The sequence below is a fragment of the Terrapene carolina genome, unplaced genomic scaffold, assembly GCF_002925995.2.
Source record: "Terrapene carolina triunguis isolate 2854851 unplaced genomic scaffold, T_m_triunguis-2.0 Scaffold278, whole genome shotgun sequence".
NCBI lineage: Eukaryota > Metazoa > Chordata > Testudines > Emydidae > Terrapene > Terrapene triunguis.
This window is the reverse complement of record NW_020664629.1, coordinates 662,396-679,494: the sequence shown is the minus strand read 5'-3', so window position 1 is coordinate 679,494 and position 17,099 is coordinate 662,396. Positions and strand designations below refer to the sequence as shown.

The 17,099-nt window shown below is 46.3% G+C and overlaps 1 protein-coding gene across 1 annotated transcript in view; it reads right to left on the bottom strand.

The window, feature by feature from the left end:
* The window catches only part of LOC112107161 (SWI/SNF-related matrix-associated actin-dependent regulator of chromatin subfamily D member 3), a 149,852-nt gene that overhangs the window by 22,213 nt on the left and 110,540 nt on the right, over nt 1–17,099 (bottom strand). The window contains exons 8-10 of the mRNA XM_026657733.1: nt 15,424–15,651; nt 9,293–9,390; nt 8,467–8,602 (exon numbers count right to left, since the gene is read on the bottom strand). Of these exons, the coding sequence (XP_026513518.1) occupies nt 8,467–8,602; nt 9,293–9,390; nt 15,424–15,651 (462 nt within the window). The remainder of the gene's footprint in view (nt 1–8,466; nt 8,603–9,292; nt 9,391–15,423; nt 15,652–17,099) is intronic.

The window sequence follows — 17,099 nt, the reverse complement described above, 5'->3', positions numbered from 1 at the left end:
TGCGACAAGAACCTTATTATCTTCTGATCAGATTCATTGGTGACCCTATACCCATATTATCTAAACAATATACGGCATGTAGCAGAGTGCGGCAGGGCCCCCTTTGGCTTCTGCCTCTGCTAGGTTCACAAAGTCACTCTGAGAAAATGGGTTTAGTAACTACTGGTGCACTTTATTCTCAGGCTTGTTCCCACCATCATTTCACCATGTACAAGTAACCCTTCACTGTCTGCAGGCAGAAGGGAGAGGAGAGCTACCTCTCTACTTCCATGCCCTGCCTTTTTCCTTTTCTCCTGCTCTCCCCTGGCTTCCTTCCCCTGAGACTTTTATGCAGCCCCAAGCTAATTAGGTAGCAGCTGTCTCCGCCTCCCCAGTTAGGGCCAGGTTACCTCCAGCCCGCTCTAACTGGTTCTCCTAACGAGGAGTGGGCATGGCAGAAGGCTGAATCTGCAACCCTTTGCCCAGAACCCTGTCACATGGGGATAGTCTTTTTCCTTAGGCATGCTGCTACTACCACCCATACCTTGATGAATACCTTTGGTGCAGTCAAGAGCATGAAGGGTAGCACATGGTATAAATAATGGTCATGGCCCACTATGAACCTTAAGTAGCTCCTATGAGGGAATGTAGCGATGTGGGACTCACCCCTGCGGCGCCTCCTGCTGGTCGTCTCTGGGAATTAGCTCGTCCAGCTGTTGGAGTGCCCTCTTCAGGCCGGTGTCCCGCTGCCGCTTGGCCCCCGTGTCCCTCCTGGACCTGGTGCCCTGTTATCTGGGGTGCTGCCCCCTGGCAATACCCCCACACTCTGCTTCTGGGTCTCCCCTCTCTGGGGAACCCCCAACCCACTAACCCCACCTCGCCTCAGTCTGGGCTACTGCCAGTCACCATCTAGCCCCACTCCCTGGGGCAGACTGCAGTATAAGCCACTCATCACAGGCAAGGGGGTTCGGACCTGCTGCCAGTCCTGGCTGCCTAGAACCTCCTCTTCTTCTTCGACTGCTGGTCCCTATGTAGATTTCAAACATGGGAGAGTAGTGAGCAGCATTCAGAAAAGAGGAGGGCCAATTGTGCAGGACAGCATGACCGATGGTGGTATCCATCGTCATGGAGGGAACCATGGCATAATGAGTGGAGAAGGTGTGGATGGAGGACCAGGCGGCAGCTCGGCATATGTCCTGCCAATGTACGTCTGCTAGGAAGGCAGACGTAGTGGTGTCTGCCTGTGTGGAGTGGGCTGTGACCCTCAGTGGAAATGTGGCACCCGATAGTTCATGGCAAGTTTCGATGCAGTGGGCGATTCACTTGGAGAGGCATTATGAAGATAGGGCAGAGCCACGGCAACACTCTACAATGGCGATGAAGAGTCGCGGGGACTTGCAGAAGGGGTGAGTTCAGAGGAGATAAAACACCAGTGCCCATCGGATATCGAGGGAGTGGAAGGCGGATTCCATAGATGAGGCATGAGGTAGAAGACTGGGAGGTGTATAATTTGGTTGAGGTGAAAGGAGGAAGCCACCTTGGGAAGAAATTCAGGGTGGGGATGGAGGGAGACCTTGTCCTTTTGGAAGACGATGAAGGGGGGGGTCTGCCATCATGGTCGCCAATTCACTGACATGATGTGCCGAGGTAATGGCCACCAGAAAGATAACCTTCATGGAGAGAAGGGTTAGGGAGCAGGTGGTCAGGGGCTCTAAAGGGGGTTTGGTGAGGGCAGAGAGGACCAGGTTGAGGTTTCAAGGTGGGGTGGGCTATTGAACAGGAGGAAAAACATGGAGGAGTCCTCGGAGAAATCGGGAGGTTGTTGGATGAGTGAAGACAGAGAAGCCGTCCATGGAAGGAAGGAAGGCATTAAGAGCAGCTAGGTGGACCCGGATAGAGAAGTGTGCTAGGCCCAATTGGTGGAGATGGAGGAGGTAGTTCAGGAGAGTAGGAATGGAGACAGACATGGTAGGAATGTTATGGCGGCTCGCCCAGGCCGTGAAGTGACGCCATTTGCCAGAGTAGCAGGTGTGAGTGGCGTGTCATCTGCTGTTAGTGAGGATGTTGTGGACGGGTGTAGAGCAGGCCTGGTCTACATGGGATACCCAACCAAATACCAAGCCATGAGGTGAAGGGTGTTGCAGGTGGCTGCAGTCCTGTGTCAGGAGAGTTGGGATGCTGGGGAGGGGAATAGGTGGGTGAGTGGAGAGGTGGAGATTGGTATACCAGTATTGGCGAGGCCAGGAAGGGGCCACAAGGATCTCCATTGCACGGTCGTGGCGTATTTTACGTAGGACTTGGGGGAGGACGGCAATGGGTGGGAAGGCATACAGTAGATGCGCAATTCAGGGAATGAGAAGGGCATCGCCCTAAGAGCCCGGGCCTCCTCAGGAGCAGAACAGGGGGAGTTTGCTGTTTTGCGGCATAGCGAAGAGGTCACAGTGCAGTGTACCCCATTGTTGAAAGAGAGATTGGGGAGTGGGGTTGTGGAGCTCCCACTCGTGGTTCATGTGGAAAGATCGGCTGAGTTTGTCTGCCAGAGAGTTGCTGGTGTTGAGAAGTGTACCGCATGGAGGGTGATTTGATGCTGGAGGCACCAGTTCCACAGCTGGACGGCTTCCGCACACAGAGAGGGGGATCTGGTGCTGCCTTGTTTATATAGACAACTGTCGTTATGTTGTCTGACAGTATTTGGACATGGCGGGAATGGAGATAGTTTAGAAAGGCTTAGCAGGCAAGATGGACTTCTCTGAGCTCAAGGATGTTGATATGCATTCAAGCTTGTCACACCCATAACCAGCATTGCTATGCTGGCAACCCCCTGCTCAAAGCAGGACCAATCCCCAATTAAATCATCCCAGCCAGGGCTTTGTCAAGCCTGACCTTAAAAACCTCTAAGGGCAGGTCTTCACTACCCACCGGATAGGCGGGTAGGGATCAATCTATCGGTGATCGATTTATCACCTCTCATCTAGACATGGATAAATCGATCCCCGAACGCGCACCCCGTCGACTCCGGAACTCCAGCTCGCGAGAGGTGGAAGCGGAGTCGAAGGGGGAGTGGCAGCGGTCGACTCGCCACCATCCTCATGGCCAGGTAAATCGACCTAAGATACACTGACTTCAGCTACGCTATTCGCATAGCTGAAGTTGCATATCTTAGGTCAAACCTACCCCCAGCGTAGACTAGGGCTAAGGAAGGAGTTTCCACCACCTCCCTAGGTAACCCATTCCAGTGCTTCACCACCCTCCTAGAGAAAAAGTTTTTCCTAATATCCAACCTAAACCTCCCCCACTGCAACTTGAGACCATTATTCCTTGTTCTGTCATCTGCTACCACTGAGAACAGTTTAGAGCCATCCTCTTTGGAACCCCTTTTCAGGTAGTTGAAAGCAGCTATCAAATCGCCCCTCATTCTTCTCTTCTGCAAACTAAACAATCCCAGTTCCCTCAGCCTCTCCTCATAAGTCATGTGCTCCAGCCCCCTAATCATTTTTGTTGCCCTCCGCTGGACTCTTTCCAATTTTTCTACATCTTTCTTCTAGTGTGGGGCCCAAAACTGGACACGGTACTCCAGATGAGGCCTCACCAATGTCGAATAGAGGGGAATGATCACATCCCTCGATCTGCTGGCAATGCCCCTACTTATACAGCCCAAAATGCCGTTAGCCTTCTTGGCAACAAGGGCACACTGTCGACTCATATCCAGCTTCTCGTCCACTGTAACCCCTAGGTCCTTTTCTGCAGAACTGCTGCCTAGCCATTCGGTCCCTAGTCTGTAGCAGTGCATGGGATTCTTCCGTCCTAAGTGCAGGACTCTCAGATTTCTTTTGGACCAATCCTCTAATTTGTCTAGGTCCCTCTGTATCCTATGCTTACCCTCCAGCGTATCTACCACTCCTCCCAGTTTCGTGTCATCTGCAAACTTGCTGAGGGTGCAGTCCGTGCCATCCTCTAGATCATTAATGTAGATATTGAACAAAACCGGTCCCAGGACCGACCCTTGGGGCACTCTGCTTGATACCAGCTGCGAACTAGACATGGAGCCATTGATCACTACTCATTGAGCCCGACGATCTAGCCAGCTTTCTATCCACCTTATAGGCCATTCATCCAGCCCATACTTCTTTAACTTGCTGGCAAGAATACTGTGGGAGACCGTATCAAAAGCTTTGCTAAAGTCAAGGAATAACACGTCCACTGCTTTCCCCTCATCCACAGAGCCAGTTATCTCCTCATAGAAGGCAATTAGGTTAGTCAGGCATGACTTGCCCTTGGTGAATCCATGCTGACTGTTCCTGATCACTTTCCTCTCCTCTAAGTGCTTCAGAATTGATTCCTTGAGGACCTGCTGCATGATTTTTCCAGGGACTGAGATGAGGCTGACTGGCCTGTAGTTCCCCAGATCCTCCCTCTTCCCTTTCTTAAAGACAGGCACTACATTAGCCTTTTTCCAGTCATCCGGGACCTCCCCCGATCACCATGAGTTTTCAAAGATAATGGCCAATGGCTCTGCAATCACATCCGCCAACTCCTTTAGCACCCTTGGATGCAGCGCATCCGGCCCCATGGACTTGTGCTCATCCAGCTTTTCTAAATAGTCCTGAACCACTTCTTTCTCCACAGAGGGCTGGTCACCTCCTTCCCATGCTGTGCTGCCCAGTGCAGTAGTCTGGAAGCTGACCTTGTTCGTGAAGACAGAGGCAAAAAAAGCATTGAATACATTAGCTTTTTCCAGGTCCTCTGTCACTAGGTTGCCTCCCTCATTCAGTAAGGGGCCCACCCTTTCCTTGACTTTCTTCTTGTTGCTAACATATCTGAAGAAACTCTAGTGTGGCACAGTTTTCCTGGCATAAAGGTGCTTATTACACTGGAATAGTTTATGAGAATTAGCACCTTTACACTGATATAGCTGCATTCACCCTTTGCAGTTATACAGCTGTAATTACATCAGTATAGTTAAAGTGGTATACGTTTTTATGTGTAGATAAGCCCTTAAACACCTCCTTTCCTCAGAAAGTCCTCCAGCAAAATCAAGAGAAATCTGACTTGAAATTCCTGATGTTAAAGTTAAAAAACAAGCTGACCCCTTACCTCTGTTCCATATCTGGAAAGAAGCAGAATGATGTTCTCATATCACATGAGGATGATGAACTACTTTTCAGACCATTAGTAACTAGGGAGGATGTTAAACAATATCTACTAGGAATAAACATTTTTAAATCAACTGGTATAGATCACTTGCACCCAAAAGTCCTAAAAGAGTTGTCTGAGGATATCTCTGTCCCACTAATGATAATTTTCAATAAATCTTGAAATATTGGGGAAATTCCAGAAGATTGCAGATATATCATGCCAATATTCAAAAATGCAAGTGGGATGACCCATGTAATTATAAGAGAGTTAGCCTGACAACAATCTCAGGCAAAATAATGGGAAAACTGATACAGGATTCAATCTATAAAAAATGGGAATATAATTAATGCCAATCAGCACAGTTTGGTGGAAAATAAGTCTTGCCAAACAACTCTGACTTCATTTTTTATGAAATTGCAAGTTGGTTGATAAGGTAACTGGATAGATGTAATATACTTAGACCTTTGTAAGGTGTTTGAGTTAGTACCTCACGATAGTCTGAGTAAAAAAACCTGCAGTATACAATATCAATGAAACCCACACTGATAAATAATTACGAGGACAGGGCAGTCATACAGAGCAATCTGAATCATTTGGTAAGCTGGGCCCATTCATACAAAATGTATTCTACAGCAGTCATACGTAAGGTTATAAAGGAACTCCTCACTTAACGTTGTAGTTATGTTCCTGAAAAATGTGACTTTAAGCGAAACAATGTTAAGTGAATCCAATTTCCCCATATGAATTAATGTAAATGAGGGGGTTAGGTTCCAGGGAAATTTTTTTCACCAGACAAAAGACTATATTTTATATATATATATATATATACACACACACACACTCAGCATAACTTTTAAACAAACAATTTAATACTGGTACACAGTGATGATGATTGTGAAGCTTGGTTGAGGTGGAGGAGTCGTAGTTGTAGTTAATGGAGATATCCCATCTCCTAGAACTGGAAGGGACCTTGAAAGGTCATCGAGTCCAGCTCCCTGCCTTCACTAGCAGGACCAAGTACTGATTTTGCCCCAGATCCCCAAGCGGCCCCCTCAAGGATTGAACTCATAACCCTGGGTTTAGCAGGCCAATGCTCAAACCACTGAGCTATCCCTCCCCCCAGAGGGTGGGATATTTCCCAGGGAATGCCTTATTGCTAAATGAACTAGCAATTGACTGAGCCCTCAAGGGTTAACTCTCACAACACTCTACAAGGCAGCAGGAAAGGAGGGAGGGCCGACAGAGACACACACCCTGTGTATGAGAGAAAAAATGCGCATTTCCCCTTTAAGTAGCTGACCCCAGGCTTAAGTACACTGCCTTGTTAATTAAATCAGCTTGCTGAGACCTGAGACTGCAGCTACTGCCCAGAAGCTCATCGTGTGTTCCCCCTGCTCTATGGAAGATGGGGTAGGCGGGGTGCAGGAGTGGTAGGGGAGGGGGAGACACCCTGCTCTATGGAAGATGGGGTAGGTGGGGTGCAGGAGCGGGGGGAGGGGGAGACACCCTGACATTAGCCCCCCTCTTCTCCCGTACAGCAAGCAGGAGTCTCTGGGAGCAGTTCCAAGGCAGAGGGCAGGAGCAGCACATGGCAGTGGGGGGAGGGACAGCTGCTGCACAGGGAACTTAGGGGAGTGGGGAGCTGATGGGGGAGCTGATGGGGGGCTGCTGGTCCACCCTGGTTCCAACCACCCACCAGCTAGCTGCAACGGGATGCTCTGCCTGCAAGCAGTGGACAAAACAGGCGGCTGCCAAACCATGTTAGAAGGGAGCATTTCACAACTTTAAACGAGTATATTGATCAGCTGGGACGACTTTAAGTGAGGAGTTCCTGTACATCTAGGAACAAAGAACACGGGCCATTCCTACAGAATGGGGGACTGTATTTTGGATAACCTTGACTGAAAAAGATCTAGGGATTATAATGGACAAATTCCTCAACATGCGTTCCTAATACAATACTGTGGGAAAAAGGACCAATGCAATCCCTGGATGTATAAACAGTGAGTAGTGAACTGAAGTAGGGAGGTGAAGTGGGGCAGATACCCCGCTCCTGAGAGAAAAGGCTAGGCTGATTGGGGAAGCAGCCACAGCTGGGGCCATGCCCCAATCAGACCATAGCTGGCCCTATAAAAGGGCTATGAGCCAGGAGCTAAGTCAGTCTCTCTCTAGCTGTAGAGAGAGCAGGACTTGGCTGCCTGGGAGAGAAGGGGACCTGAGTAGAGTAGTGCTGGGGAAAGGCAAGAGGAGCTGGGGAGATCCAGCCTGGCAACTCCCCAGGCTGCAGGCTCTGTGCAAGGCCTACAGAGGTACTGGGGCTGCAGAGGTGTAGCCTGGGGTTAGGCAAAGGCAGCAGGTCCAAACCCCCTTGCCAGTGATGAATGGTTTACAGACTGCAGTCTTCCCCAGTGAGTGGCGGGGCTAGATGATGACTGGCAGTAGCCACTGAGGCAAGATAGAGGGTTGGGGGTTCCCCTGGGAGGGCAGACCCAGAGAGTGGGGGTACTGAAGGGGCAGAACCCCAAGGTAAAGGGCACCGGGGTATGGGTGGGGCCCGAGGCAGGTGACAAACCAGCGTGCAGAGGGCGCTCCGGGCTGAAGTCAAGCTAATTCCCAGGATCACTAGCAGGAGGCACCACGCTGGTGAGTCTCACTGCTACAGGAGGTGATTACTTTATCCAGTTCTGGTATCCACATTTTAAAAAAGATGTAAAATTGGAGAGGGTACAGAAAAGAGCCACAAAAATTATTTGAGGACTGGAAAAAAAACGCTTTACATGAGAGATTTAAAGAGCTCAATCTGTTTATCTTATTAAAAAGAAGATCAAAAGTTGACTTCATTATGATATATGAGTACCTTCATGGTGAGACAATACCAGGTAGTAAAGAGCTTTTTAGTCTAGTGCAGAAAGCAGAACAAGAATGAATGGGTGGAAGTTAAAGCCAGAGAAAATCAAATTAGAAATAAGGCTCAAATTTTTCATAGGGAGAGTTATTAACTATTGTAACAAACCAGCAAGGGAAGTGGTGGATTCTCTATCTCTTGATGTCTTTAAATCAAGATTGGATGCCTTTCTAGAAGGTATTTTTCAGTCAAACACACATTATTGGGCTCCATATAAAGAGGCTATGGCCCGTGTTAAATAGGAAGTCAAACTAGATAATCTAACAGTTCCTTCTGGCCTTAAAAATCTATGAATATCCACTCCCATAGAGCATGCCCTGTGACAACGTACCCAGCTCAGACTGCATTCTCATAGAGTGTAGCGAGTGACTCCATGCCCCTCATACTGCATATTCACATATACCATGCTCCATGATACTTTAAATCCTTCACTCTTGTGCCAGTACCTTGTTGTCCAGTGCTGTGATCTCCTGCTGGTTGGCTGTTGAGAGGAGAAAGCTACTCATTTGTCCTTTTAAGGGATCTTCAACTTCCACATCAATGTCATAACACGCTGTCTTTTTCTGGTCATTGGGGTCAACACTATGGAGAAGATAACAGAACCTTGAATTCCACTCTAAGTGTTAGGCCCATTTGGGTCCATGTTTTTAGCAGAATCTGCTGAGACTTCTAGACCTAACTAGGAAGGAATGGGCATAACAGAGCTTCTTCTGTGGCACTCACAGATGCTACAGTCCCAGCATCTCCTAGTAGGAGGCACTGTAGGGAGCAGGGCAGGATGGGAGCTCCCAGCTACTCCAGTCTCTTTCCAGGAGTGCTGGCTTTGGGGAAAGCTCAGTATTCCAGCAGGATGTGTTGCAGGGGATAGTGAAAGGTACCTTTTTAGAAAGAACAGATGGTCCAGTGTTTAGGGTGCTAGCCGAGGTCTAGTGAGAGACAGATTCAACTCCCTGCTCCACTACTCACATCATCTTTGACTCTGGGAAAAACACTTAGTCTTTCTGTACTTCAACTTCCCATCTGTAATATGGGGAACAACATTTCCTAAGGGAAGGGAGGGGGTTGTGAGGATAAATACATGAAAGTTCATGAAGCACCCAGATACTAGAATAATGGGGTCTGTGGAAGTATCCCAGATAAAAATAATCTATCAGGGTTTGACAGAAAATGGAGGACTGGTTAGCAACATCATCTGTGGGCAAAGAGGGAAATGGTTCATACTTCCTTTGCGGTGGGAAATCCAGGAAGTGCTGGGCTGGCTGGCACACTTACCTGATGATGTGGTTTATAACTATGGGGTCTGGAGGCAGCAGCAGATTAGTGAGTCTCTGAGGAATTTCGGAAAATTTTAGCCGTGGACAGTCGAAGATCTAAACAAGGTTAAAGGTTTGTTAATATCCCTGAGGAAAAAAACTACCTTGCAATTGAACAGGAAGGTGAGAAATCAAGGGCTCAAAAGTCAGGTAATTCTGAAAACTTATCTCTAGCTCTGCCCCCTTGGGCACTCTTTATAGTAATACTGCGTTCCTCATAAATTCCGAAGTCACCTACCAGTCTGGCTGGATGCTGATGGGGTGGGCAGCATCCCTGCTTTAGTCTAGCAGCTGGAGCAAACAGCTCATTATAAAGTTAGAAGGTCAAGGTGTGACTAGATCACAGTCTATAATTACCTACATATGGAACAAATATTTGATAATGGGCTGATTAATCAAGCAAAGATATAACAAGATCCAATAGCTGCAACTTGAAACTAGACAAATTCAGACTGGAAATAAGGTGTACATTTTTAACAGTGAGGGTAATTAATCACTGGAACAATCTACCCAAGGTTGTGGTAGATTCTCCATCACTGGCAATTTTTAAATCAAAGATTAGATGTTTTTCTAAAAGACCTCCTATAGTTCAAATAGGAATTATTTAGGGTAAATTCTATGGCCTGTGTTATGCAATGGGGTTCAAAAAAGAATTAGATTAGTTCATGGAGGATAGGTCCATTAATGGCAATTAGTCAAGATGATCAGGGATGCAATTCCATGCTCATGGTACCCTAAACCTCTGACTGGACAACAAGGGATGGATCACTTGATAATTGCCCTTTTCTTTTCACTCTCTTTGAAACACCTGACATTGGCCACTATCAGAAGACGGAATAGTGACAATTGGTCTGACCCAGTATGCATTCTTACGTTCTTATTCTTATGTAGCAGGTCAGACTAAATGATCAGAGGGGTCCCTTCTGGCCTTCGAATCTATGTCAATATAGTCCATTGGTTCCCAAACTTGGTTCGCGGCTTGTTCAGGGTAAGCCCCGGCGGGCCGCAAGACACTTTGTTTACCTGAGCTTCCACAGGTATGGCCGCTCGCAGCGCCCAGTGGCTGCAGTTCGCCATTCCCGGCCAATGAGAGCTGTGGGAAGCGGTGGCCCAGCCTGCACCGCTTCCCGCAGCTCCCATACCCCTAATTGTTTCTCAGCACCTTTTCCAATTATAATATATCATTCTGGAGTTGGGGTATCCAGAACTGCACACAGTATTCAACTTGTGGGTGTACCATGAATTTATATAGTGGCATTATGATATTTTCTGTTTTATTATCTGTTTCCTAATGGTTTCTAACATTTGGTTAGATTTTTTGACTGCTGCTTCACATTGTTTTCAGAGAACTATCTATGATGCTGTCAAGATCTCTTTCTTGAGAGACAGCTAATTTAGACCCCACCATTTTGTATGTATAGCTGGGATTATTTTTTCCAATATGTATTACTTTACATTTATCTACATTGAATTTAATCTGCCATAGTTCACAGCTCCTTGAATTCTGCCTTCCTCCACCTCACAAAGTGGAACCACAAGGGCCCCTATATTCAGCTGCTGCCCAACATGCCCATGGAGGAGGGGTGTATTAACATTTCCATCCATTATTATATATTATAATAACCAGAAACAGCAAGAGGTTTAAGAACTTTAAAAAACAGACAGAGGCCACTTAAGAACAGAAAAAAGTAGAGGATCTTTAAAAAGTAATGAATATGGTTTGGAATATTCTACTTATTCATGTTGCCACATTGCAAACAACCTGATTCCATCACATCCTCTCGTCTATCGTTTGTCACATCACTTGTTCAATCTTGTTTTTAACTACTTTGTGTGCCCTTTGGAGCAGGGACCATTTCTCCCCATTCACTGAACTCTTCTAGAAGTTGTAATAATCAGTGGCTATTCAGCAAACTGAACTTTTACATTAAGGGCTTTGAAGAACTTTCCTCCTTTATAACAACCCCACACACTAAAAGTATCTTCCCCTGGATTGTTAATCTGGTCTGTAGCCTTGGGATCCTCTCAGACTCTGCATGGCACCTAGATACCCAAATAGCCACAGTGGCAAAAAACAACATCAGCTTCCATCTGCAGCTGGCCAAATGATTTGCCCTATCCCATCAGATTGTGATCCACCCTTTGGTAACTTCTAGGCTTAACTACTGTAATTCTCTATGTCTAGGAATGAAGCTCTCTGGTTTTAGGAAGCTTCAACTAATCAGAATGCAGCAGCCCAGCTGCTCAGTGACACTCTCAGCAGCGCGGAGCACCCCCAACAGCACTTTCCTCTGCTCTGACTCCTCACTGAACAGAGTCCAATTCCAGGTGTCTACCTTGATATTCAAAGCTGTACATGGGGCTGGCCCTTGCTCCCTGAGACACCGCTCTTTCGCCATGACCCCAAATTCACACCACCGCTACCTTTCAACAAGACTATGGAACCGCAGATGATTAGGGGAAGACTCATGACTGTAAGAGACAGAACCACCCCAGGAACCGACCAAAACTATGGAACTCACTGCCATATTAAATAAGAATGGCCGCCAATCCCACCTCTTCATTCATGCTGCTTTCCTGCAATAACACCTTCCTCAAACCAACACTTCTATGTTACCATAGTTCAAAACAAACCCTAAATCCCCTTATTGCTAGCAAGAAAAGGAGGGAGGGAGACTGAGATAGATCAATGTTGTTATTCTTACTCTCACTCACATACTATGATGATGGGTGCCAATACAAGAACCTGGATAAATTAAGGGCACTGATGGGTTAAGTTTTTTCCTTAACAATGTCTGTTCACTGAACATGCTACTGCTGCTCTCTTAAACAATGCCTCAGAAAGCCAGATGAAAAACATTACTTTGCATGCAACCAGCTCCCAAATGTGCAGGCTCATGGGCCTGCATCTCATTTACCCCAAGGCCACTAAACACTGCTCTGGCAATATAAAGGGGTCTTCAAGGGGGCACAAATGTAAATTTACAAGTAAATGTAATTACTCACTTTAAGGTCCCTTTATACTTTAAGAGTGGTGTAAAGAGGCCATAGTGTAAATGAAAATTATGTCCTCAGATCTTTAAAAATACAGAACCACATTAAGAAATTTATCTTTAGCCTTAGATCAAAGTAAGGTAAAATTTTCAAAAGTGACCTAGGTACTTAGGAGGAAGACCCACTGAGTTTCAGTGGGATTCAGGCTTCAAGTACTCAAGTCACTTTTAAAAATGGGACTTAAGTGCTATTGGAAATTTTACCCAATATCTCTGAAAAAGGGTAAGTTCAAAGTGTCTAAACATTTACCGTATATACTCGATCATAAGCCAGTTTGTTTATAAGCCGACCCCCCCCAAGACGGATAAGTAAAAATGGAAAATTTTTATAACCCATTCATAAGCTGTCATAACTATAAAGGGAAGGGTAACAACCCTCCTGTGTACAATACTATAAAATCCCTCCTGGCCAGAGACACCAAAATCCTTTTACCTGTAAAGGGTTAAGAAGCTCAGGTAACCTGGCTGACACCTGACCCAAAGGACCAATAAGGGAACAAGATACTTTCAAATCTTGGGGAGGGGGAAGGCTTTTGTTTGTGCTCTTTGTTTCAGGGGTTGTTCGCTCTTGGGACTAAGAGGGACCAGACATCAATCCATGCTCTCCAAATCTTTCTGAACAAGTCTCTCATATTTCAAACTTGTAAGTAACAGCCAGGCAAGGTGTGTTAGGTTTATCTTTGTTTTCTCAACTTGTAAATGTTCCTTTTGCTAGAGGGTTTACCTCTGTTTGCTGTAACTTTGAACCTAAGGCTAAAGGGGGTTCCTCTGGGCTCTTTGAATCTGATTACCCTGTAAAGTTATTTTCCATCCTGATTTTACAGAGATGATTTTTACCTTTATTTCTTTAATTAAAAGCCTTCTTTTTAAGAACCTGATTGATTTTTCCTTGTTTTAAGATTCAAGGGGGTTGGATCTGGACTCACCAGGAATTGGTGGGGGAAAGGAGGGGGAATGGTTAATTTCTCCTTGTTTTAAGATCCAAGGGTTTGGATCGGTGTTCACCAGGAAATTGGTGGAGAAGTCTCTCAAGGCTACCCAGGGAAGGGTTATAGTACTTGGGAGGGAGATATTCGGGGGGGGGGGGGGGAGACAGAGTTTCCCAAATGACTCATAAATAATTTGGGTGGTGGCAGCAAAACCAGATCTAAGCTGGTAGTTAAGCTTAGAGGTTCTCATGCAGGTCCCCACATCTGTACCCTAGAGTTCAGAGTGGGGAAGGAACCTTGACATAAGCCGACCCTATAATTCAGGGGTCAGCAAACTTTGGTTCCCGGGCCATCGAGCGTCCGCAGGCACGGAGGTAAACCTCAGTAAAGAAAGTGTCCCGGCGCGCCAGCTGCTTACCCTGACTGGCCGGGACAGCAACTGGTGGGGAAATTTTTTGGGGGGAGAAGCTGGGAGTCAAGGGAGTAACCCCTGTGACCATCCCCCTCATGACCCCACCCCTAGCCCGGGACCCCCACACTCTCCCCATCTCATCCCTTCCCACCTTATCTGGGGCGGGCCAGGGGAGGATGTCTCTGACCTGGATGGAGCTGCTCCGGCAAGCTGGGCAGCGCGGCCGCAGCCTGCTCCGGCGGGCCAGACCGGGCAGCGTGGCCGCAGCATGTTTCAGCGGGCTGGGCCGGGTGGCACGGCTGCAGTGTGCTCTGGCGGCGTGGCCACAGCCTGATCTGGGGGGCAGGGCAGAGCGGCACAGCTGCAGCCTGCCAGCCCTGGAGCTGCAGCTGCTTCGGAGGCTGGGGAGAGAGCAGCATGGCCAGAAGCGGAGAGACTCTGGCCTCGCCTCTTCCCTTCTGGCTGTGCTGCCTCTCCTTGCTTCCTCTGTTGGGGGAAGGGGCTGTCCCACCTCTCCCTCTCTATACCCGTTCATAAGCCGACCCCCTTCTCTGGTGTTTCCCTTTTTTACTAAAAAAAATTCGGCTTATGAACGAGTATATACGGTAAGTTTTGGGGTTACAGAAATATTACAATTCTGATTGGGATATAGTGGGACAAAGACAAATGTGCCTTTCATGTTCAAATAATTTTAAATAATAGCTGAAACAATTTTGTTCAGACTTTCAAAAAACAAAAAGTCCTCTTTAGGCTGAGTCACTTCAACTGGAAAAAGAATGATGAGCAACTCAAAATGGAGAGTTAGAAAGGAAGCTAAGAATAAACCTTTAATTACCATGTGCCTATTAAAATATTCATAATTTATTTCTCCCATAACTGAAAGATGAAATGATCCTCCCCTGAGGTGCTTACAAACTAAGTTAGAAAAACAAGGAGGGTGGGGGAATTGGAGTTAACACCCATAAAACAACATTACTCAATGAGGGTACTGCATGGTGTGATGGAGAGAAGAGGGTGAGGATTCTTTTTAATGGATGGCTTGGTTGATTAATTTCAGGTGGGTGTCATAGCAGAAATGGGTCTTGAGGAGATAACTGTTCAAGTCATTACATAGAGATCACAAGTGAAATCTTACAAGTTACTGCAAATCTAGAAAAAAAATGCCTTTCAAGAGACATATGGCATGTCCTTCCGCTCCTGACAGAGTCTGTGTATAACCAACCTGAAGAAGAGCTGTGTAGATCGAACACTTGTCTCTTTCACCAACAGAAGTTGGACCAATACAAAATATTACCTCACTCACTTTGTTCCTATAATCAACCATTCAGAATTAGCAGGTTATATTGTAAGACTGGTATAAAATGGTAATTAGGAAAACTTTAATTCATAAGTCAGAGCTGTGCAAAACAATTAATACAGAATACAGAAAAGCAAGACAAATTCCTTCCAGCACTGCGAAGTAGAAGGAAGAACTACGTGGGTATGTGACTCTGGGGGCTTTGTCTACACTGCAAAATAAAGATATGTGAAGAGTGTTTGTCTCATTGATGGTAATGCCTGCTGACAGCCATGTGGAACTGAAGAAATTCAGAGAATTATAAAAGGAAACTTTTATTCAGTACCTCCTGCCCATTCAAGAAACAGCCAGGTGCTAGTCCCAAGCTCTGAAGAGATCTTGCTACCAATAGGGAGTTACCTGCTGGAAGTATTTGTCACAGTTGATGTATTCCTTATCATGGGAGTCTTGCAGTTTGTTTGTTTTGATGTACTGCCAGAGGGCCTGGATAATTGCTGATCGGGTCTGTGTGTGTATTCCCAACAAACGGGCCAGTCGTGGGTCCAGTTTAAACTGTGGAGGCTGCAGCAGAGAGAGAGAGAGAGAGAGAGAAACAGACAGACAGAAAGATGCACAGGGTTGAGGTGAGTTTTGTTTTTAATTTCTGAGTGAATTTGTTCCTTATAAAAGGTGGCAGACTCAAGTAATCAAGGCAGCAAAAGTGCAAGCTGCCCAGGAAGTGTGCCTCAACCCTGCCCTGGAAGAACAATATTTAAGGGTGAAAGGAAAGTTCAGTCCCTGTGGAACTCTTGGCCGATGTGTTGAGCCTACCGACAAGGGGACCGATCAGTACCAATTTTGATCATGGCTTTTGTAATGTGGGGACAAGAAATTGGACTGAGAACCACCAATATTAATTCATTTAAGCAGGCCACTAAACAGCCATCAGAGGGTAACAACTTTTCATCACTACTGATGCAGCCCAAATTTGAATCAGTGATCTACAATCTAGAAAGTCCCATTAGCAGTCATCTAAGATATCCAGTCTCCTAGCTAAAATGAGTTATAAATAGACCAGGGCAAACAACTGATTTTTTGGTTCAGCTAGCAATAAAAAAAAAATAGAATATTCGGCTCATCTTCAAAAAATTTCAGAATTTGCCAGCAAATTGGAAGTGTGTGTCTGTCCATCCCTTATAAATTTTAGTGCAGTGTTAGAGCATTTGCATAGGATCTTGGACTCAGACCCACATTTGAATCCCCACTCTGCAACAGGAACTTAAATTCAACTCTCCCTGCCTTCCAGGTGAGCATCCCAACAATCAGACTAAAGGCTATTTTGTTCTCACTCATGCCTGCTGACGCTTGTCCACTTTGTATAAATACTTAAATATTCTTTAGGGCAGAGACTTGAACTCAGCTCTCCTCCCTCCCAGGTGAGAGCAGCATAGCCTATAGCCTGGTGGCTGGATCACTCAACTGCTCCAGTTGTTGCTGTTCCACTTTGCATAAATACTTAAATATTCATTGGGTCAAAGAGAGAGAGAGAGAGAGAGAATGACCTGGTGATTAATACACTCATCTGAAAGGTAGGAGATGTGGATTCAAATCCCTCCTCTGAATCAGGCAGAGAGAAATCTCAATATGCAAATATGCTTTGAATTGTTCCCTCTCATATCCAGCCCCTGACACAGGCTACTCACAGAATTTCCAGAGCCTCTGCACCCAAAGGTACAGTGTGCCCCTGTTTGCCAGTTTTACCTTAAACCATACTCCTGTAAACCATATAGCACTTGTGAGCACTTATAACAAAAGAAGGTTTATTTAAGAAAGAATAAAGATTTAACTAGAAACAAGAGTGAGTGGTGGAAAGAAACGGTTACTCACCTTCTCGTAGCTGTTGTTCTTTGAGATGTGTTGTTCACGTCTGTTCCAATCAGGTGTGTGCGCGCCACAGGCATGCCAGCCAGAAGATTTTTCCCCTAGCAGCAACCGTAGGGTCAGCCTGGGTGCCCCCTGGAGTTGCGCCTTCATGGCATCCAATATAGGGTCCTGCCGACCCTCCACCCCCTCAGCTCCTTCTTGCCGGCTGCTCC